The 20,126-nt window shown below is 55.6% G+C and overlaps 7 protein-coding genes across 7 annotated transcripts; 2 read left to right on the top strand and 5 right to left on the bottom strand.

Moving 5' to 3' along the window:
• Window positions 1–649: 649 nt before the first annotated feature.
• BZA05DRAFT_385118 (NAD-dependent glycerol-3-phosphate dehydrogenase N-terminus-domain-containing protein) lies at window positions 650–3,124 on the bottom strand. The gene is made up of 4 exons (XM_051482379.1): window positions 2,441–3,124; window positions 1,341–2,362; window positions 1,040–1,062; window positions 650–818 (listed from the first exon to the last, which is right to left on the bottom strand). Exons 1-4 carry the CDS (start codon window positions 2,662–2,664, stop codon window positions 774–776), a joined length of 1,314 nt encoding a protein of 437 aa, XP_051343619.1. The 5' UTR covers window positions 2,665–3,124; the 3' UTR covers window positions 650–773.
• A 1,741-nt stretch (window positions 3,125–4,865) lies between these two features.
• On the top strand, window positions 4,866–7,043 carry BZA05DRAFT_330959 (uncharacterized protein; the record flags this gene model as incomplete). The annotated part of the gene is made up of 1 exon (XM_051480562.1): window positions 4,866–7,043. One exon carries the CDS (start codon window positions 4,866–4,868, stop codon window positions 7,041–7,043), a length of 2,178 nt encoding a protein of 725 aa, XP_051343618.1.
• Window positions 7,044–7,426: 383 nt separating this feature from the next.
• On the top strand, window positions 7,427–10,609 carry BZA05DRAFT_347370 (uncharacterized protein). Its single transcript, XM_051481211.1, has 2 exons — window positions 7,427–8,003; window positions 8,063–10,609. Exons 1-2 carry the CDS (start codon window positions 7,510–7,512, stop codon window positions 10,395–10,397), a joined length of 2,829 nt encoding a protein of 942 aa, XP_051343617.1. The 5' UTR covers window positions 7,427–7,509; the 3' UTR covers window positions 10,398–10,609.
• A 728-nt stretch (window positions 10,610–11,337) lies between these two features.
• Window positions 11,338–12,623, bottom strand: BZA05DRAFT_108457 (cyclin-like protein). The gene is made up of 2 exons (XM_051478548.1): window positions 11,566–12,623; window positions 11,338–11,468 (listed from the first exon to the last, which is right to left on the bottom strand). The coding sequence occupies exons 1-2, from the start codon at window positions 12,515–12,517 to the stop codon at window positions 11,359–11,361; spliced, it is 1,062 nt and encodes a 353-aa protein (XP_051343616.1). The 5' UTR covers window positions 12,518–12,623; the 3' UTR covers window positions 11,338–11,358.
• Window positions 12,624–13,422: 799 nt separating this feature from the next.
• Window positions 13,423–16,265, bottom strand: BZA05DRAFT_385104 (tRNA synthetases class I, catalytic domain-containing protein). The gene is made up of 4 exons (XM_051482378.1): window positions 15,777–16,265; window positions 14,825–15,708; window positions 14,555–14,769; window positions 13,423–14,502 (listed from the first exon to the last, which is right to left on the bottom strand). The coding sequence occupies exons 1-4, from the start codon at window positions 16,153–16,155 to the stop codon at window positions 13,554–13,556; spliced, it is 2,427 nt and encodes an 808-aa protein (XP_051343615.1). The 5' UTR covers window positions 16,156–16,265; the 3' UTR covers window positions 13,423–13,553.
• A 66-nt stretch (window positions 16,266–16,331) lies between these two features.
• On the bottom strand, window positions 16,332–18,134 carry BZA05DRAFT_385102 (PIG-X). The gene is made up of 3 exons (XM_051482377.1): window positions 17,691–18,134; window positions 17,201–17,619; window positions 16,332–17,145 (listed from the first exon to the last, which is right to left on the bottom strand). The coding sequence occupies exons 1-3, from the start codon at window positions 17,978–17,980 to the stop codon at window positions 16,406–16,408; spliced, it is 1,449 nt and encodes a 482-aa protein (XP_051343614.1). The 5' UTR covers window positions 17,981–18,134; the 3' UTR covers window positions 16,332–16,405.
• Window positions 18,135–18,247: 113 nt separating this feature from the next.
• On the bottom strand, window positions 18,248–19,933 carry BZA05DRAFT_456502 (putative ubiquitin conjugating enzyme Ubc8). The gene is made up of 6 exons (XM_051487558.1): window positions 19,476–19,933; window positions 19,277–19,358; window positions 19,103–19,140; window positions 18,938–19,052; window positions 18,703–18,884; window positions 18,248–18,650 (listed from the first exon to the last, which is right to left on the bottom strand). Exons 1-6 carry the CDS (start codon window positions 19,534–19,536, stop codon window positions 18,511–18,513), a joined length of 618 nt encoding a protein of 205 aa, XP_051343613.1. The 5' UTR covers window positions 19,537–19,933; the 3' UTR covers window positions 18,248–18,510.
• Between the last annotated feature and the right edge of the window lie 193 nt (window positions 19,934–20,126).

The raw sequence follows: 20,126 nt of genomic DNA, 5'->3' as shown, positions 1-20,126 counted from the left end.
ATTTCATTGACCATTTTGTTTTCATATTATGGGGTGTTTTTGTTATTTTTACTTTTTATTTCTGCGGTGGGCTTTTGGGGACGTGGGGACGGGGAACCGGGGACGGGGGACGAAACGGGGGACGGGGACGGGGGATAGGATGGGGGATGGTGGGGGGTTGCGGGGACGGAGGGGGGTTACTTGGGCTACATTCACTTGCCCTACCTATTGTATCTTGTATCGAGCGGTATTTTTCATTCAACTATTCAACTTCCCGCTTGCTCTTGGATTGGATTGGATTGGATCTGCATACAGCGAGGATTGATCATTGTCTATGTTGGGAAAAAACTCGGGGCGAGAAGTCGTATTACATTCGCATCCTCCCAATCCCAAATCGCTAAAACCGATAGACAGCCAAACCGATAGACAGCTAAACCGATAGACAGCTAAACCGATAGCCAAACCAAACCAAAAGATATCTCAAAAGCCAACCTAGCATACGGAAGAGAGGAGAAAAGGATGTACGGTACAACCCGTCACTGCAATTGCAATTGCAACATAGGTAGTAGATATCGCCGAAATTAATTAATGTAAAAAAAAAAGAGTAACAGAAACCGAAATGAAATTCTAATCAATGCTCCCCAACCCAACCATATATCTCCCCGCCCTGTCCCACCCTCCCACGCCCAAGATCCAATCCAATCCACTTCATGCAAACCCTCGTGGTTAGAGCTCGTAGTCATAATGGGTACGAGATACTGGCGTCTATTCGGTTCGGTGTCGGTCGTAGGTCATTAATTCGTATCCCTAGGCTCAATCATCTTTGGTAGATCCTCAACCTATCGTAAATAGATGATTAGTTTACGTGTACCTATATGTTTTGCAACGGATGGGATGCGGGGAAGAAAGCGGGTATGTAGATATCCTGCCGGCTAATGTGTGTATGTACTCTGACAGACATGACAGACATGACAGGAAACCGGGAAGGAAACTGGGGGAAGCTGGGGAAGCTGGGGAAGCTTGGGGAGGAAGCTGGGGGAGGAAGCTGGCAACAACGAACCTTGGCCTGGCCGGTCAAAATCACTGCATAAAGAATCACCGGTTAGCCGCTGGCAAAACAACACAACAACAAGCAACACAACACAGCAACAAGGTATATGTAAATCATATCAGCGTCTCCGCCGCTGCCTCCACATCCTCGTCCCCGTCCTCGTCCTCGTCCGCGAGTGTGCCAACATGTTGGACAAGATAAGCGCAACGAGGATCCGAACGAGTCGGCGATTGTGGGGGGAGGGGGCGGGGCTATGCTGGTGGATGTGGATATGTTGGTGGATGTGATTTTGGTGGAGGACAGCACTTACGATGCACACCCGTGAACAGGGGATACTCATGCGCAACACCCCTCTCCTTCAGGAACTGGTTAACCTCCTTCGCAGTGCTAGTTCCCTGGAGCTTCTGGCCATTCAACACGCGCTGCTCGATCTCCTCGATGCTCTTTCCCTCGCGCACGCTCAGCATCGCGCACTTATGGTTGCGGCCGCCGTTGCAGCTAGTGATGAGATCGGCGACGCCGCAGCTCTCCTCCGTGAACGTCTCCGGCCGGCACGACTCAAAGAACGCCCGCCCGAACTTCTGCATCTCCATCAGCCCGACGCGCATCACCGCCGCCTTCGCGTTATCACCCCAGCCCAGCCCGTCGACGAATCCCGCGGCGAGGGCGACAACGTTCTTTAGCGCGCCGCCGAGCGACACTCCCGCGACGTCGCGGACGACGCGCACGTGGAAGTAGGGGCGATGGAAGAGGTGTTTCATGACGGCGTGGTCGACGGGGGGGAGCTCCTCGGGGAGCGGCGTCAGGTCGCCGGGAGGATCGTATGCCACAGTGGTCTCGGACCACTTCTCCTCCGCAACCTCATTGGCAATGTTCGCGCCCGACAGCGCGCCGCAGTAGATCCCCAGCCGCTTGCCGATGTAGTCGCTGAACAGCGAGATCCCCTCCGCGGACACGTCCACGCCCTTGATGCACGACATCGCCCGCGCGTACGGGAGCACCGCCCCGTCGATCTGCTTGCAGATGTTGCCCATGAACTGGTGTGGCACGTTGAAGACGAGGATCGTCGCTTCCCGTACGGCCTCTTTGATGTCGGGTGTGGCCACGACGTTGTGCGGCAGCGAGATGCGCGGGAGATACTTGACGTTCTCGTGCAGGTCGTTGATCAGCGAGGTGAGCTTCTGCGGCGAGGAGTGCTTCGAGGAGTCGTACTTGGGGTGGTCCGACGAGAGCTGGTGGTTCTCCTCGAACACCCACATGTACACCTCCTCCTCGAAGACGTGCGAGTGGGCCTTGGTGTTTTCGGCCACGATCTTGGAGATGGCACTTCCCCTGTAGTGGGCGGCGGTGGTTAGCAAAGGGCATTCTGCTGTTCCCGTCACGACGACGATGACATCGGGGTGCAATTACCAGTTACCAGATCCGATGACCGTCACACGGTGCTTCCTTGTGGGTATGGGCGACATCTTTGCGGGCGACGATGATAGATTCCGCTTGATCAGGTCCAGTCTCCGGAGGGCAGTGGAATGGGCGGTGGCTGCGGCGACGGAAGGAACGGTTTTCGAGGCGGTGGCAGTGGCTGAGGCGAGAAGTGATTTGGCAGCTGTTGTAGCGGTCGCGACCGATGGGGGCATGGAGATACCTAGCAGGTGAAGTGGTAGTTGTAGTTGTAGTTGGAGGTGTAGTTAGGTGTAGGTGTAGGTTGAGTGTAGTGGATTGGGTTCGTAGTGGGGGAGGGACCGGTTTAGTCAACGTATGGACAAATGCTATCTACCTAGCAGAGACAGAGCGCGGCATGGGGTAATGAGGTATGGATGAAGTTGTTGAGAAGCAAGCAAGCAGCAGATGAGGTATATACATAGCAACAGCGGGAGCAGCAGATGTAGAAGTACTAACACCCATTCGACGAACATCATGTTGCACTTCTCGTTCTCGCCCACCACCACCCAGTCCCTCCGCCAAGAATCCAGCTTGACATTTTTCTCGGGGACACACTAACCAACCGACACGCGACAGAACTCAACACTTTCGCCCTCCCTCCTCCTCCGCAGTAGTTAGCCAGCCCGTGAGAGAGCAAGCGTCCGCCATTCGTCGATTCCGGTCGTCAGCAGAAGAAGCACGGCACCCGGTCCTCCGATAATTCATTTTCCTTTTGTGCGCCCCTCCTCGTCGCCGTCGTCGCCGTGCTACATACACACGAAACTGCGGAATACTCCGAGCACATGCAAAGCTCTTCTTCTCGGAGCCTGTGCCTGTGCCTGCTGGGGATCTCTGTAGAATAGAGTGCTCTACATACAGGCCTTTGTACCTGCCTGCCTGGTACATACATAGCCCTACATAAACGTACCCGTCTGGACGGTGCATAGAGTATATATATGCCCAGACAGGAATCTGCACGCTGAAGCGGCAAGCCGTACCTACATATCGATGCCCATATGTAGATGCCATAAACGCCGAGGCAACTTGTTCTTCACGGGCACGCTGGACTGCCTTCCACAGAAAAATACCTACGAGGGAGACAGCCCTACGAGGAATCGTAAAGTACTCTACATACCGTAGTAGTACATACCGGTACTCGACAGATACCGAAGACCCGCGCGGGGGTGACCGTGACGTACGCTACCTACCGTGTCGGCGAGCAAGAGGCAAAAAGCAGGATTAGGTATTGCCGCCGTGGCTGTGCGACTCCGAGTGCGAATTCCCGAATCGCCGCTTCCGAGGCGACACAGGCCACGGTACCATGTAACTGCCTGGTATGCAGAAGCACAGCGGACCGAGGGTACTTTGGATAGGTAGGGCATTCTTTGCTGGCCGGAATGGCCGAAATTCAGTCCTTTCATTCAAGACACCGGCGTGCATGTGCTTTCCGCGAATTCATGACGAGTGATGAAACAGGACAACAGCTGAGGAACTCAACGGATCGATCGCTTTCAACCCCAAGCTCGGTATAGTCCGCCATAGTTATCCTTGAGCTCATCCGCGAGCTCTGTGTAGCTTCTTACCCTTCGCCCTGCGACGATTGACCTTCTCAGATCGCTAGCCATCCGTATCCAGCAGACTGGGAAAGCTCCATGATCGACTCTAGTATTCTGCGGCCTTCGGATTACACCACGGTGTGCGCACCTACCCTACAGTCGAGTCCATATCAGTTGTATAACGTATCACCTGAAGCACAGTTGACTTGCCTTATACTATTGCACTTGCTACCTTCGAGAAGACTTCGCTGTGAATATCGTCGATTGCAGGGGGGATAAATCAAGCTTTCTGTGGATATGTTAACTCCGGTCTTGGTGATAGAGCTATGATACCTCGAATCTCCTCGATAATATCGATGGGCAGCTGCAGCTTCGCATCGGGTTGAATGAAACATTATGTTTTGATACGAAGCAGAAGAGGAGACTGTGGGCGCTCTGCCTGCGAACCGCTGATTCGACAGCTCTGTACCGCTAATCCCGAAAGGGCAAGTTGTAAACCGCGATCTACAACCAGGAAGTCGAAGAGTTACTGGTGGGTGGGCGACAACGGCGAGGGCGCTACAAAACAAACGATCTCATGACAGCTGCGAGTCCACGCGCCTCACGGATCTTTCGAGCATAAACACCATCTACTATACCGGACGACACCTACATACCAGTGAGTATCACTTCTACTATCAAGGCCGCCGGTGCACAGCTACTGACAGCTCCAGCAGTAGCTCAATCGATCTGATTACACCAGCGTCGCCATGAGCTGGTGGGCGTCCCTCGAAGACAGCCTACACGCACGACACCCGCCATCCGGGGACTCCTCGTCGCTCCCACAATCCGAGAAACCACTCATCCATACCCCACGACACATGCACAATGCCTCAGTCTCATCCACCACCTCCACCACCTCCACCACCTCCTCGTCCTCGTCCACCCACCGTCCCCATCGACGTCCCCCGCGGCCATCACGCCTCCCCCCCCTCCTCACTTCCCTCCTCGCGCGGACCCACCACATAATCTTCACGCGCTTCTCCCTGATCCTAGTTTTACTCTTCATCAGCACCGTGCTCGTAGTCGGCACGTCGCTGTACCACATGACGGGCGCGTCGTCGCGGCTGCTGGAGGCGAACAACAAGCTGTTTGCCGGCGAAGAGCGCCTCTGGCGCCGCTTTCCGAAGCTGAAGAAGTACTATGCCGGACTTTATACCCAGGTCATGGATAAGTGGAATGTACCCGAGTTTCCTCCAAGGAGGGGGGGGATAGGTGGAGGGGGAGGTGGGGGGGATGGTGGGGAGGGAGGAGGAGGCAGGGGAGAGCTGGCCGCCACGAAGAAGAGTAGGGTGTTTGAGCCGTATCCGGCGTATGAGTCGAAGAGTTATCAGGAGGTGTGGGAGGGGGCGTATGTGCAGTGCTCGTTTGGCGAGGGGCGGGCACGGCCCGAGGTCCGGGTGTTCGAGGGCGTGCCTGAGGGGATGCCCGAGCCGGCGTTTGGGTCGCATCAGGTGCTGGGGCTGCAGAGCGATGTGTGTTTTGATCGATATGGACGGCTGGGGAGCTATGGCTATGGGTATATGCCCGACGAGGGTGGGCTCGGCGTCGCGGTGTTCAATGGCGGGGAAAGAGAGAAGACGGTCGAGACGGCGCATGGAGTGGGAGGGTTTCCGCTAAGGAAGGTCGATTGGAGGGGCGTCGATTGGAGGATGCTGCAGGATGAATGCGGAGAACTTAACAAAGCCCGATTCAAGGATGCGAAAGAGGGCGGAAAGCTGACAATAGAGTTGAAGCCTCAGAACCGGAAGAGGGATGGGAAGCAGAAGAAGAAGAAGAAGAAGAAGAAGAAGAAGCTTCCACGCAATGCCGTCCTACTTCGGACATATACCGGATATAAATACACGCTGAACGACGTCGCGAATCTCCGGTCCCTCATCAGCGAGCTTTCGCTCCTTTCCGGAGGCGAATACACAGTCCACATCCTGCTGCATGTGCGGAACAAGCGATTGGAGATTTGGGACGATCCGAACGTATATCGGGAGACTCTGACCAAGTCAGGACTGCCGAGGGAGTTCTGGAACCTGACTGAACTATGGAACGAGCCGCTCATGGAGCAAATCTACGCCCGTGTCCCGGACACATCTGCGAACTGGAGAGGGGCCACCCTTCCGGATGACAAGGGGTTCCTACGATTGCCGCAGCATGGTGTGTACCGTAGCACTTTCATGCCGGTACAGTGGTTTTCGCAGCGGCATTCGCAGTATGACTTTGTCTGGAACTGGGAGATGGATATCCGCTACACGGGCCACTGGTACCACCTCTTCTCGCAGCTCGACCTCTGGACAGAGAAGCAGCCGCGACGCGGGCTGTGGGAAAGAAACTCCCGCTTCTACGTCCCAGCCGTCCACGGCGACTGGGATGAGTTCGTTGCCTCGACCGCTGCAATCACCAACAACACCATCTTCGGCCCTGTGCCAGTCGAGGGTGTAACACCCATACTCCCCAATCCCCCAATGGGCGAGGGAGAGCCCGCGGACCTGATCACCTTCAACCCTCTATTCGACCCACACGGGACCACGTGGATCCTCCGCGACGACACGACCGGATACCCAGCCGACCCGCCGCGCAGGGCCGCAATCATCACTGCATCGCGGCTCTCTCGCCGGCTACTGACCGCCATGCACAAGGAGAATGTCGAGAACGGGCGCGCCATGTTCTCGGAGATGTTTCCTGCCACCGCAGCGCTGCATCACGGGCTGAAGGCGGTCTTTGCGCCACATCCGGTCTATATGGACCGCCGGTGGCCTGTAGGCTTCATGGAGAAGATGTTTAACGACGGCGTCGATGGCTTCACAGGCGGCCGCAAGGAAAGCGTCTTTGGGAAGAGGGAGCATAACTTCCGGGGCGGGACGTGGTATTATAACGCCCACTTCCCCGCTGAGCTGTATAAGGCGTGGGTGACGGGGAGTAAAGGGAAGGAAGGCGAGATTGATCGGCTCGAGAGGGGTGGCAGGATGTGTTTGAAAGCGATGTTGTTGCATCCTATCAAGAGTTAGGAAGCAGGATTTAGGGCTGGTTTTGGGCATTCGGGTTTGGAGTCTGGGTCTGGGTAATTTTGGTTATGATACACATTTCGTTCGTTCGATACGTTGGAGTTTTTCTTTTTCTTGAGGCAATTCACTTTAGAAATGAATACAATTCTCCTCCGTCCGGATATCAAAGCGAGTGACCGCCAGTGGCGATGCTATAAACTCATATCAATTCAATTCATTCGAATCATCAAAGATAAATAAATATGTTTTCCAGAGGTCTCCCGGATTATACCGCCAAAGAGAACGGCGGGAAGAGAGACAGGGCCAGTATCCGCATCTTTGAGATCCACTGTTGACAGTTCGCAACTGCTGACAGTCTTGGCGCTGCGGCTCGCAGTATGTATCAACTCAAGTAGTAACTCAACCTCAAAGTTCCACGTCTGTCTCAACCCCGACACACACCTCCGATCCCCGAAATCCACGCCTTAACATGCGTTTCTTCGCGGGCGTACTGCTCCTTTTCAACGCGGTATCCGTCCTTGCCGTCTATAAGGATGATGCGTATACCACCGACTGGCACATCCCACTCATCGGCCCGTCAATCGCTTCGGCAACCTTCTTCCACCGCCCAGATGCCGAGTCCAGAGCTTCGCTGATCTACACGCTCACCACACGGTCCGTCCTGGCCGCGCTCAACCCGAAGGATGGGGAGCTGGTGTGGCGCCAGCAGCTGGCCGATGTGGCCGGCGGGAATGGCCTCGCACGTGGTGGAAACGGCGTCGTCGTTTCGGCTACGGGAAATGGCGTCTCCAGCTTTGACGCTGGCAGTGGGCGGTTGGTCTGGGACAATGAGTTTGCGAGCAAAGTTGTCGATCTGGGGGTCACTGCTGGTAATGCCGTTGCGGCGCTGTTTGAGGATGGTGCTGTCAGGTTGCTTGCCGAGAAAACGGGAGACGTGGCTTGGGAGTGGAGAGGTCTGGACAGGTATGCCTTTTGTCGATTTTTGGTGTCTGGCTTGACGACGGGAACTGACGGCGTTGCAGCAAGGATACTCCCGTCTCGATCCACGTTACAAACTCGGAGGTTATCGTGGCCTCGTCGCACGCTGCGAAGCAACTCCACCTGACTACTATCGCTCTCGCTACTGGACAAGCGTCGTCGCCATCGTCGATTGCTGCACACGTGGACATTCCCTCGAAGCACCAGGTGCTCCACGGTGATGGCATTTTGAGCTGGACCGAGAACTCAGGACGGACCCTCAAGTTTGCGCCCTGGGGCCGCAAAGTTTCCCCGATCGCCGTCGAGATCCCAAATGATGTCCGGGAGACATCTTTGTACGCTCTCACCGACAAGATCGCAGTACACTTCAAGACGCACGGCGACTCGTGGATTGATCTCTACCATGTCAACGCCGCGACGCAAGAAGTGAGCAAGCTCTATGCGCTCTTCCCCCGGATCGGTGCCCACAGCGCTTCTTCGCTCAGTACCTCCGGCGACTTGACATACCTCGTCTGGAACCTTCCCGGCGAGACCATTCTCTACGACACCAGGCAGCCCGAGGTGCTGGCCACATATGTCATTCCCAACCAGACGATCAACGCGGCCTTTGGGATCTCGGAGGTTGCTCCGCGCCCGGACGGGGCCTCCTACGCTATGCGCACATTCGTCTCTTCAACTGCTCCTGGATTTGTTGGTGATTCGCACCTGATCAGGAACGGTGAGGTTGCGTGGAGCCGTAAGGAGTCGCTGTCGTCCATTGTTGCTTCGACCTGGGTCGAGTTGTTGGACCAGGCTTCCGAGGAAATCGTCGACGAGCTCAAGGTCGAGACCCACACCAACATTGCCGCTGCCTACGTCCACCGCGTGAAGAGACATCTTAATGAGCTTGTCCTGTACGGCCCCGACTGGCTGCAGGCACTTCCGCACAGGATCTATAACGCTTTCTTGACTGCCGAGACTGTGGACACCGAGCACACTGGCAAGTGGAGGGACTTTTTCGGGTTCAGGAAGTTTGCTATCGTCGTCACTGCAGAAGGCGGTCTCGCGGCTATTGATGTTGGCAAGGGCGGTGAAGTCGTTTGGGAGGCTTTACTGGCTTCTCCTGAGGTCAGGTTCCAGGGAGTCTTGGGCATCTACGAAGTTCGTAAGGGAACAGTGGGTGTGGTCACTACTGGCGGCGACTATGTTGAGTACGACGCCTTCGAGGGCACCTTGTTACATCACGACAAGCTTGCGGCTACTGTTAAGGCTACAGCCTTGTTTGACACCCCAACGAAGGCTAAGGCTGTCGTTGCACTCCTCGACAACAACGACGCAGTTGTGCTTCCCCTCGGCGGCGATTACGGTCTCGAACCGGTGCACTTGTCCATCAAGGAGTCGGCCCGTGCGGTCAAGGGTATCCGTGTTTCGGGCTCGTCTCAGCCGGTTACCACCTGGACATTTGTCCCGCCGGCTTCGGAGGAGGTTACGTCGCTTGCTACCCGTCCCGCCCACGACCCCGTTGCGTCGATCGGCCGCGTCCTCGGTGACCGCTCGGTGATGTACAAGTACCTCAACCAGCATCTCCTGGTCATCACCACCATCAACCCGGTTCTCTCCACTGCATCCGTCTACCTCCTCGACGCCGTGTCGGGCTCTATCCTCCACTCCGCCACCCACGCCGGCGCGGACACCTCGCAGCCCATCGTCGCCACCGTCTCCGAGAACTGGCTGGTGTACACATTCTTCGGCGACAACGACGTCGTCGCCACACCCGGCGCCGCAAAGGGCTACCAGCTCGTCGTCTCGGAACTCTACGAGAGCGAATTCAAGAACGACCGCGGCGCACTCGGTCCTGCGGCCAACGTCTCCTCCTTCACCACCAACGGCAAGCCCTACGTCCTCTCGCAAAGCTACATCTTCCCCTCTCCGGTGACAAGCTTCGCCGTGACATCGACCAAGCAGGGCATCACCTCGCGCGAGGTCCTCACGCTCCTCGCGGGCACCTCGCAGATCTACACGATCCCGAAGCGCGTGCTCGACCCGCGGCGCCCCGTGGGGCGCGACACCGACGCGGCCGAGAAGGAGGAGGGCCTGTTCCGCTACACGCCCGTGATCGATATCGACCCCAAGGCGGTGCTCACGCACGAGCGCAAGATGCTCGGCCTGACGCACGTCGCCACCACCCCCAGCATGCTCGAGTCCACCAGTCTCGTCTTCGCCTATGGCGGAGACCTCTTTGGTACCCGCGTCGCCCCTAGCATGCCCTTTGATATTCTGGGCAAGGGCTTCGGAAAGGTTCAGCTCGTCCTCACGATCGTTGCGCTCACTATCGGCACTATGTTTGTCGCGCCAATGGTCAAGCGGAAGCAGATCAATAGTCGGTGGGCGGCTGTGTAAAGCGTGCTGGGGGGGTTGGTAGAGGTAGACTGACTGATATGTGCCCCGTTTCGATGAAATGATTTACACATAAATAATTTACTGGGGCGTAGAGGGTCTGGTTTTTTCTTTGGCTTCTTTCGTTTTCTTTGGCTTCTTTAGCGTTTTTCTTGTATGATAGGCTACCTACTACTACCTACAGTCGGAATGGTATGACTGGATTGGCTTGTTGATTTGATTGATGAGCGGTTTGCTGTCACTTGTGAACCTTGTACGGTACTCACACACCCACACCGAACTCAGTCCGCGCCTATCACTCGGCAAAAAGTATTCAAGCACGCTTGAAACACTTCTCCCGTTGTTTTTTTGTTTCATCATCCCGCCTGGAACCACTTCAATCCCAAGTCTGGGTATCAATTTCGAATCGAGTAATCATAGCCAGCTCACTCTCAACCAGCTCTCTCGTCCTACCCTCCCATCCCACCACCAATTTATCGGTAATACTTACTATGCCAATAGGTAGCCCATACCATCCTCCTCTTCCTCCTCCTCTATTAAGTAGTAGTTATCCTCCTGTAGTTAATATCAGTCTGCCACCACCACAACCACCACCACATCTCTAAGGGTAGGTAGAAGTACAACATCCACACATCAAAGCAAAGCAAAGCAGAGCAAATCAAAGCAACCATGCCTCCCTCCCTCGCGCATGAGCACAAAGCATGCTGGTACTTACCTAAGTCAAGATGACAAAAGAATAAAAATAAAGAAAAATGAAAGAAAAGCAGAAGCAAAAGCAAAAGCAAAAAGCAAAGCAAATCCCCAACCGACCGACCAGACCGGTGCCAATTTTATATCCGAGAATGAACCAAGGAGAAAAAGGGAAAAGGGAAAAGGGAAAAGGGAAGAAATCACATCTACAGCAACGGGGACGTGGGACGTGAGACGGGACGGGCTGGGCTGGACTGGGCTGAGAGGGGGGCCCTCATGATGTCGGCAGAAGGCTGATGTCGCCCTTTCCGCCCTCGAGCCAGCGCTGGTCGATGAGCTTGTGGCGGTCGGCGTAGAGATGTTTGTACGCATTGCGGATGGTGCCTTAATACCCAGGAGCAAACGGGATTAACCACCGGTTCATCCATCACTCGGAGGCAATTATGGGATTAGGGAGGGAGGGAAGCAGGGGAAAGCATACCATCGCTGACACCAGCAACCTGGCTGATCTCCTTCGCCGACTTGGGCTGTTTCATCAGGTAGCTGACGAGGTATATGCACGCGGCGGCACTCGAGATCGGGGAGCGACCGGCCAGCGTACCCAGGAACGCCGCCTTGCTCGAGAGCTCCTGCGCGATCGCCGTGCAGTTCTGCGACAGGTGTAGGTTGTTGCAGTACCGAATCATGAGGTCGTGGGCCTTGGTGCTCGACGTGGTCTTGTAGTGTGCGGCGGACACGACGGGTGGCTCATCGCCCTTCGCTCGTGCCTCCTCCTCCTCGGTCCGCTGCTGCTCGTTGAACACCTTCTCCAGCTGCTTGAACACGCGGCCGATCTCCTTCTTGGGCACTTTGGTGAGGGCGAAGATCTCGCGGAAGGTACGCGGGACACGCTCCTGTCTGCAGGCGATGAAGATGCAGCCGGCGATGATGGCCTCCTGCGGCTTTCCTTTCAGCGACTTGTTATCGTCGACCCGCTTGAACAGCTGTTTCGCCGAGTCGGAAACGTTCTTCAAGAGCCCCATGGAATCGCAGAACGCCCCGATCTCCTTATACGCGGCGAGGAGGGTCTTATTATTATTTTTCTGGGCGGTGGCCTTGCTCTGTGCGCGATGGAGATCCCGCCCTGCGCCGCCGGGCGTATAAGAGATCGACGTCTCCAGCTGCGAGCCATTGAGGAACGGATTCGCGCCGTCACCGACACGGGACGGGTCGTCGTTGCCCTGGTCGTCGTTACTGAAGGTTCGCCATTCGGAGCGCGTGTCGACGATGCGGTCGCCCAGGACTAGCCCGCACGATCCGCACACCATGTCGCCGCTGCTGAACTCCTCGACTAGGTTCGCTGGCATCTCCCGGCAGTCCGGGCACATCACCTGGACGTTGTGGTTCGCCTCCCAGGCTTTGGACGGTGGTTGCGCGGGTGCGGCTGTCGCCATCTTTGCTGCGTGTATGGTATGTAGGTCTGCGCCTACGGGGCAGAAGGAAGCCCGAGTGAAGATGCGGCGAGGCGGAAGCGGAGGCGAGAGGGCTCGTCTTTTCTTTTTTTTGGCCTTTCCCCTTTTCTTTCCCCTTCCTCGAAGTTTCTGCTTCTAAATCCTACGAACCGATCTCACTACCCTACCACTCCTCTACCCTACGACGACGACCGACTACGATACTATCCCCCCTTCCAACCGTTGCAGCGAGCAAGCTTCCTTTACTCTGTTCCGATTCGTTTCGTGGCGGATCGTTAAGAGAGAGGCTATGTTTCGACCGAGAAAGGGGTGGCGGCGGGCGGATATGAGCAGCGGTGACAATACGCGGTTTTCCCAGTCGTTATCTCGTCTTTGCAGTTCGCAGTTTCGTGGAGTTGAAAGGATGAGGCCGTAGTTGGTAGTCGTGTGGGTGGGGGTGATGGAGGTGGTGGAGGTGGAGGTTGTGGAGGTGGAGGTGGAGGTGGGTGATGCGTTGTAGGTTTGGGGGGGAAGGTTAAAAGTTGGCCGTTGGTGAGTCAAGACAGGTCCAGTCCAGTTTTTGAAATTTATCAGCATAAGCAAAGCGAACGGACGGACGCAAAAGCTCTGCCACGCATGCTTATGTGCAGTGCCGGTGGCAGGGCAGACAGCCATTCAACGCGCAGCACCTAGAGTACAGCACTTCAAAGTCTTTGCGGCGAAAAAAAGAGATCCACGAAGGAAGATGTAAATGCAAAGCCTGACGGTGGTGAAATGCAGACCGTCATCATTGAATAAAGAAACGGGCCTGGAAAAAGAAACGCGTCTTTTTTGAAGTTTGGGCGGACCTGGGCAGAGGAGGACAGGCACGTGACAAACACTCGATATCACTCGGGATTTGCCGACACGGGAACCGTTACACCAATGTTTCACGTTTGCAATCTATACCGAGCACACAACCAAACCCGCTCCCAACCCACAAAACACTAAGCAGAGAAGAAAGTAGGAAATCGATCTACTAGCACACCATCATCCGCACCTACGCATTCTTCCCGGCGTCCTCCTTCAGCGTAACAATCCGGTTGAGCACGATCTTATCATCGACGGTATCTCTATCCATCGCGAAGTACCCCACCCTCAAGGCCTGGAAGCGAACAGACTCGGGTCCGATCTTGCTCTTATCCTTCTCGCCCTCCTGCTCGGGCCACGGCGCGCGCCGACGGATCTCGTGGAAACCGGTTTCGATGATGGCGTCCTTGAAGACCTCCTCGCTGTCCGGGTTGATATCGGCAAGGAAGCCGTCGGGATTGTCGTTAGGGTTCTCGGACTTGAAGAGCTGATTGGTGACACGGACCTCGACGGGGACGGGGGAACCCTTTTCGGGGGCGTCGGCGATCCATTGGATGTACGTCTTGGGCTTCTTGAAGGGGACGTCGTTCTCGTAACGGCAGACCACCTCGAGGACTCTTCCACCGATGCCCTTGCTGCAGGCAACGTAGCGGATCGGGTGCGGCGCTCGGAGAAGACCCACGGGCTGGCCTGGCGCGAGACGGAAGTAGTCTTTTGAAGCCGTCTCGCGGAAGTCGGAGCGGTCAATGTAGATGACGCGGGAGAACGGCAGGTTGTGGGTGCCCATTTTGGCGTCGTTCGGCTTGAAGGGGGAGTCGAACTCTTCAACCTGCTCCCGAGGATAGTTCTCGATCACGACTCGCAGAGGATCGAGGATCATCATCAGTCGGGGAACGGTTTCTTCAAGGTACCGTCGCACCGTCTGCTCGAAGCGCTTGATCTGGATGTTGGTGTGGGATGTGGTCACACCGAGCTCGTTGACAAAGCCCAGAATCGCGCCGGGCGGGATACCGCGGCGACGGATGGCCACCAGTGTGTACAGCCGTGGGTCGTCCCAGCCCCGCACGTGTCCACCATCCACGAGCTTCATGATCTTCCTCTTGCTCATGATGGTACCGGTCAGGTTGAGACGGCCATATCTGGTGAAAATAAGTATCTGTGCACTCCTACGAGAAATGAACAAGTACTCACTCTCTCTGCTGAGGCCTGTAAATTTCCAAAGCATTGCACAGCCAGTCGTATGATTCCCGCGAATTGATGAACTCTGTCGTGCACAACGAGTGCGAGATGTTCTCAAAAGAATCGCAAAGACAGTGGGTGAAGTCGTATGTTGGGTATATCTTCCATTTAGTACCGGTCTGAGGGTGAGGGGCATCCAGAATCCGGTATGCCGTCAAGTCCCACATCTACCCCATCCGTTTAGTACAGCCATATCGATCGGTTGTCCTGAAGCATGTTCACCTGAGGGTTGCCCGAGCCCAAGATATCCATCTTCATTCTCATCATAGCCTCCTTGGGTTTGTACTTCCCGTCTCGCATCGCTCTGAACTCCGCCAGGCTCTCCTCAACCGGCCTGTTTCTGTGTACACACTCAAACCGAGGAGCACGGTTGTCCTTGCCACCCCTCTGAGCATTCACCTCCTCGGCGGTACAGTAACAGACGTATCCCTTATCCCGCTTGATCAGGTCCTCGGCCAGCTCATATAACTTGTCGAAATGATCACTCGCATGGGTGATCTTAAACGGCTTGAAGCCCAACCACTCGATGATCTCCCTGATGGCGACGATATATCTCTCCTCCTCGGACTCGGGATTGGTATCATCGTAGCGCAGGTAGCACTGACCGCCATGGTACCTCGCAAATCCGAAGTTGATCGCAATCGCCTTGCTGTGGCCAATGTGCAAGTACCCATTCGGCTCCGGCGGGAACCTAGTAAACACCTTTCCGCCGGTAGCCTCCAAGTGTTCCTTCATCCTCTCGGGGATGATCTGCTCGTTCCCACCGGGCTTATGCAGCTGCGCCAAGAATCCCTCCGTAAACATACGATCGCTCGCGATCTCCTCCGTCTTCTTCTCCTCAGCCTTCGCCTTCGCCTCGGCCGGCGCTTTCGGCTGCTTCTTGGGCGGAGCATCGCGCTCGTCCTTGGGGCCCAGGAGCGCAAGGTACTGCGCGTCGATCTCCTTCTTGAGATCGCCGGGCGCCGCCCACTTCAGGTCTGTCGAGGTCTTTGCGTCCGCCAGCGTCGCGGTGAGGGTCTTGTAGCGCTGCTCCTCGATCGTGGCGCGGTTCTTCTCGATGTACTCCGCCACGGCGGCAGCCAGCGTCTCGGGGGTGAACTCGATTCCTGTCCGGCGTCATCACCATCAGCACTTCCCCCCCTCTATCCCACCGCGCCCACTCCGGGGAACGCACCAACGCCGCATTCCTTATCGAACGCCTCGCCGTCCACCTCCGCGGCGGGGGCGCACGCCTTGACGAACTTCACCGCCGCATCGACCTGCACGTTGGTCTTGACCCGGCCGTCCAGGATGGCCTGGACGATGTACTTCCGCTTTCCGCCGAGCGCGCCGTCGCCCTTCGCAGTGGTGGAGACCAGCGAAGCCAGCGTGGTGCCCACTTTCGCATCGGCTATGGTGGTGGGGTGGTCGGCGGCGATCCCGGCTTCTTCGAGCACCTCTGTCCACGCTGTGGTGATCTTCTTGTTGCGCGTGGCTTCCTTGAGCGCTTTCTCGCCGAGGCCGAGAGCGGCGAAGCGCGGGGCTAGGAGGTCCTCAATGGAAGTGTCGGCCATGGTTGCTTGGTTTAGATTGGAGTTGGTGAGGAGTTGACACAGTCGGTCGGTATCTTATACACTCAATGCTGCTGGATGGAGGGGTTCGTTGAGTCAACCCCGCTAAAGATACAGTCACGTGAGACGCGGATTGATCATCAGGTTCCGGGACTGGAGCGAGATGATAGATAATACAACTCGGAATCTACATAAAACAAGCTTGATTCGTCCAGCCCCCCTCATTAACTGCCGTGTCCATTAGATACGTAAACTATTGCGTCTTCTTTTCCCCTGCCCCAACCTTCTTTCCACCAGTGAACGCCGCACAAGTCTTCCAAACAACCCACAAAAAGCCGCTCACGATGACAACCACAGTCCCGATCTTGACCAGCATCGCCTGCTGCAAGTCCAGAACTGGAACCGGCACTGACTTCCATGCATCTTCGGATGGCGAGAGGTGGTAGTACATAGTCTGCTCCGGGAATAGATGTTCCCACCCTAAGTGTAGTCTATCGAAGGGGCTGCTTACCATCTTACTCCACTCTTCGCTTCTGCAAGCCCAAAACACTGCCGGCATCGTAAAGTTCACCTCCGATAAGGTGGAGTCATGCTTGGGCTCGAGGTACCGGAGATGCAGTGGCAGCTCCATATCCAACCCATTGGAGGCCCGTGCGGTGTCCACTTCTACCAGCAAGGAGCTTCCCCAGCGTTTACTCGCCCAAACCGGCGCCTCAAGATCTGTTTCACCATTAACACCGAGAATGCGCTTGATGTTGAGGGACTCAAGGAGCTGCGGGTTCGTTGGTGACAGCTGGTATTTGTCGATGAAGAGTCCGCGTGGTAGGGTGAAGTACGCATTTAGAGTGCACTCGTCGCCTGGTGCCTTGAGCGGTTGGGTATGCGCAATCGAAAGCTGTAGCTTCGGATGCAGTCCAGGTGGCTTCGACGTCGTGAGGCTATAAGTCGCTGGAGAGCTGTGATGTCGTGCCGGGAAAGTGAACATGACCGGTTCTATCACAGTCAGCATCGAAACCCCCTCATCGGGAAAGCGACGTCCATAACATACCCATTCTATCGTCCTTTCCAACCACGTGCAAAACACCCCCCATAGTCAAGCTCTCTTCTGCTATAGGTCTATCATTCCCCAGCACACCGACCTCAATGTTCCTCGGTTCCTGGACATTCACTGCGACCGCTCCCTGCGGTTCCCCAGACTTCGACCAGAACGTGTTGACCACGATCATCTGCGAGATAGCATCCCACTTGAGGTCCACGTAATCCGCGGACTCGACGCCAGTCGCGCATTCCCACGAATTCATACCAGTGCATAGATGATCTGCGACGAAGGTTGCGAACATGTCGATGGATCTCACCGGTGCGTAGAACTGGTATGCGTTCTCGACGCCGGAGATGGGGATAAACGACTCGGCGAAGCCACGACAGTCGGTGATGCCAAACGCGACGTTCACAGTGTCACATATAGATCTGCAAATAGGTCTTCCAGTTAGTCAACCAATATCGCCGCCCCCCCCTTCACCCGCGTGGTGGAAACATACGGAACAACATCGCGTTGCGGCCGCAGGTGAATGTGCAAGCCCGCCGGCACTCGGGCGGCAAACGGATCCACGCTGGTGTACGGCCTACCAGTAGACCAGCGGATGAGGAGCTCGTTGCATTGCTTCAGCACGTCCTGGATCTCGGCGGAAAGCTCGTCGTAGCCGATCGCGAGACGGTCTTCGCGCGCGGCGTGCAGGGACTTGATCTGTAGGCTTGTGGGCGAGATGTCGAAGTTGTCGGGGTGCGTGGCCAAAGTGTCGGAAACGAGGTAGGTGGTACGTTGCTTCATGGTTTGTGTATTCGTAGTGAGAGAAGGAGGAATGGTGACGAGATGAGGTGCTGGACTTTGAAGCTGTTGAAGCACACGTTGCGTTCTGCAGATGCGGTAAAGAGCTCTGCCACTACTAGCAACTAGCGTATGTGGAGTAGCTGCCTGATTTGGGTCATCCCGGCCCGGAGATCACCGCTGGGTCAGACAAGCCATAGGAATGGCCACGGGTCGAGACATCTACAGCTTTCTGGAGGCGAAATTTCCCTCCGCCTGGCTCGTTATCACATCTAGAGTTGGACTACAAGCAAGTAGAAGTAGAACAATCTTTATACATCAGCTTCATCTCCGGGCTATCACGAAGGCGTGGCGAAGACCATATCAGCATGTCCGTCAACAAGGAGCAGCACCGACACCATCAATCAAACCCCTACCACGAACGAGAAGGAAAAGGAAAAATGTGTGTATTAAAGAACAACAACAAAGGTCCAAAACAGCGCGCAAAAACTACAGGGTAACATCGAAACCAACCGAAATTCAGCAATTAGCAATCAAACCTCCATCTGCCCAGCCGGTTCATCGTCTTCATCGTCATCGTCATAGCTACCAACAGAGCTCATCTCGTCCTCATCGTCAGAACCTTCGTCTCCGTCCTCAATCGCATCCTTGGTAGCGTATTTCTCCACGTATTCTGCATCACTCAGTCCCGATCACCGAAGAGCGTGAGAGAAGGGAAGTCCCACCCTTAACCTTCGCCTCGTAGTGTTTCGGCTCCCGCATCAGCAGTGCGGCGGCCTCGCCATTCAATGGATCCGTCGGATTCGGATACCGTAACAGCTGCGGAAGGAACACTTCAAATATATTGATCATATCGAACATCGGCGACCAAGTCTGATTGATGACGTCGAGACATACGGAACCGCTTCTGCCAAAGGTTAAAAGTGGGTAGTTACGACAGAGGCGGTGATGAGAACTGACAGCTCGTCGATATTGGGATGGAAGATGCGGTTCACAAAGCCTATGGATGGTGACTTGTAGGGATACTGGTCTGGGAGCTCAACGTGGACTTTCCACGTGCCGCCGTTGAAGGGTGCTTGAAGACGTTGGTTTCGAGCCATCAGGACAGGCGCAGGGGATACGTACTCTCTTCCGGACCCTTGAAGCGGACGTAGAACTCCGACCTGGTGGAAAAGAGAAATCAGCGAATGTATCCGGAGAGGCAGCGGCGGCAGCGGCAGCGCTGGCAGAGGTCGTACACTGCGGGTACATGCACGTCAGCACGTCTAAGTCGGAAGAGCTGTGGAATCCGTGGGGTACAGACTATTATCATTCACCAAGGTAACCTCATAGTCACTCATCAACCTGTAGTTGCGAAACAGTTGAGTACAGTCCCATAATTCTCCATGCATAGGTCACCTACAGCCTATGCGTAGGTTAGTCACGTGGTTCTATACCCGGGCATCAGGACGGTGTCGCTACTTCATGACCTAATTCCGCCGTCAGTATTCGCCCTCACCCGTAGCAGAATTCAAAGCAATTCTCACATCTGTCTCGATCCTCCTTCGAGGCGAACTCATCGTTGCGGATTGTAGTTATGGGCGGGGATGGCGAGGTGTGAGGATGAAGCTCGAAGCAGAGAGCTTGATGTGCAGCGAACTAGGTGGCGGCGGGAGTAGGTAGGGTTCGACGTGCGATGCTTGCTGGGTAGACGAAGGGAAGGTGCTTATAGGTGTGGGTGTGGGGTTGGGGGGCGATATCTCTTCGAGAGGATGATGCCGGCGCTGAGTGTGGTGTGGTTGAAAGCGGAGGTGTCGATTGCTTTTAAACGTGCGTGAATGTCACCGGGAGTGTAACACTGACACACAAGCGAAGTTTTGCGCCACGCTTTTGTAAAATGATATCAACGTCTCGAATTTCCATAGGTCATTCGAGCTTTTTGGAGTTGTGATGTTCCATTGCAATTCTTTTTTTGAAAAATAATGTCACTGGCACTGGTGCTCGAGAATCTACCGGACAGAGGCGAACTGTCTGGCAGCAAATGATGATCCGGCAACCGCAACTGGTGGAGAACTGGGGATCTTATGCGCCACTTGCCGTGGTGATGCTCGCACAGTGGATACCACTAGAGAAGTTACTGTCCGCCTGGAATTCTCACTCGACAGCTACG

The sequence above is a fragment of the Tricharina praecox genome (genome assembly GCF_024521635.1).
Source record: "Tricharina praecox strain CBS 144465 chromosome Unknown BZA05scaffold_2, whole genome shotgun sequence".
In the NCBI taxonomy this organism is placed as follows: Eukaryota; Fungi; Ascomycota; class Pezizomycetes; order Pezizales; family Pyronemataceae; genus Tricharina; species Tricharina praecox.
This window is presented reverse-complemented; position numbering and strand designations above follow the sequence as displayed.

What these genes read in the sequence shown, in the direction of transcription:
- BZA05DRAFT_385118 (XM_051482379.1), bottom strand. Translation starts at nt 2,664, where the DNA reads ATGCCCCCATCGGTCGCGACCGCTACAACAGCTGCCAAATCACTTCTC. An exon ending in GTCATCGGATCTGGTAACTG is followed by an intron (nt 2,363 to 2,440) that starts GTAATTGCACCC and finishes CGCCCACTACAG; the next exon opens with GGGAAGTGCCATCTCCAAGA. An exon ending in CCTGTTCACGGGTGTGCATC is followed by an intron (nt 1,063 to 1,340) that starts GTAAGTGCTGTC and finishes TTCTTTATGCAG; the next exon opens with TGATTTTGACCGGCCAGGCC.
- BZA05DRAFT_347370 (XM_051481211.1), top strand. Translation starts at nt 7,510, where the DNA reads ATGCGTTTCTTCGCGGGCGTACTGCTCCTTTTCAACGCGGTATCCGTC. An exon ending in GAGTGGAGAGGTCTGGACAG is followed by an intron (nt 8,004 to 8,062) that starts GTATGCCTTTTG and finishes ACGGCGTTGCAG; the next exon opens with CAAGGATACTCCCGTCTCGA.
- BZA05DRAFT_108457 (XM_051478548.1), bottom strand. Translation starts at nt 12,517, where the DNA reads ATGGCGACAGCCGCACCCGCGCAACCACCGTCCAAAGCCTGGGAGGCG. An exon ending in GGTTGCTGGTGTCAGCGATG is followed by an intron (nt 11,469 to 11,565) that starts GTATGCTTTCCC and finishes CTGGGTATTAAG; the next exon opens with GCACCATCCGCAATGCGTAC.
- BZA05DRAFT_385104 (XM_051482378.1), bottom strand. Translation starts at nt 16,155, where the DNA reads ATGGCCGACACTTCCATTGAGGACCTCCTAGCCCCGCGCTTCGCCGCT. An exon ending in CGATAAGGAATGCGGCGTTG is followed by an intron (nt 15,709 to 15,776) that starts GTGCGTTCCCCG and finishes GACGCCGGACAG; the next exon opens with GAATCGAGTTCACCCCCGAG. An exon ending in TACAGGCCTCAGCAGAGAGA is followed by an intron (nt 14,503 to 14,554) that starts GTGAGTACTTGT and finishes TATTTTCACCAG; the next exon opens with ATATGGCCGTCTCAACCTGA.
- BZA05DRAFT_385102 (XM_051482377.1), bottom strand. Translation starts at nt 17,980, where the DNA reads ATGAAGCAACGTACCACCTACCTCGTTTCCGACACTTTGGCCACGCAC. An exon ending in CCGCAACGCGATGTTGTTCC is followed by an intron (nt 17,620 to 17,690) that starts GTATGTTTCCAC and finishes ACCTATTTGCAG; the next exon opens with ATCTATATGTGACACTGTGA. An exon ending in TGGAAAGGACGATAGAATGG is followed by an intron (nt 17,146 to 17,200) that starts GTATGTTATGGA and finishes TGACTGTGATAG; the next exon opens with AACCGGTCATGTTCACTTTC.
- BZA05DRAFT_456502 (XM_051487558.1), bottom strand. Translation starts at nt 19,536, where the DNA reads ATGAGTTCGCCTCGAAGGAGGATCGAGACAGATGTGAGAATTGCTTTG. An exon ending in TGCTTTGAATTCTGCTACGG is followed by an intron (nt 19,359 to 19,475) that starts GTGAGGGCGAAT and finishes CTATGCATGGAG; the next exon opens with AATTATGGGACTGTACTCAA. An exon ending in CTACGAGGCGAAGGTTAAGG is followed by an intron (nt 18,651 to 18,702) that starts GTGGGACTTCCC and finishes TGAGTGATGCAG; the next exon opens with AATACGTGGAGAAATACGCT.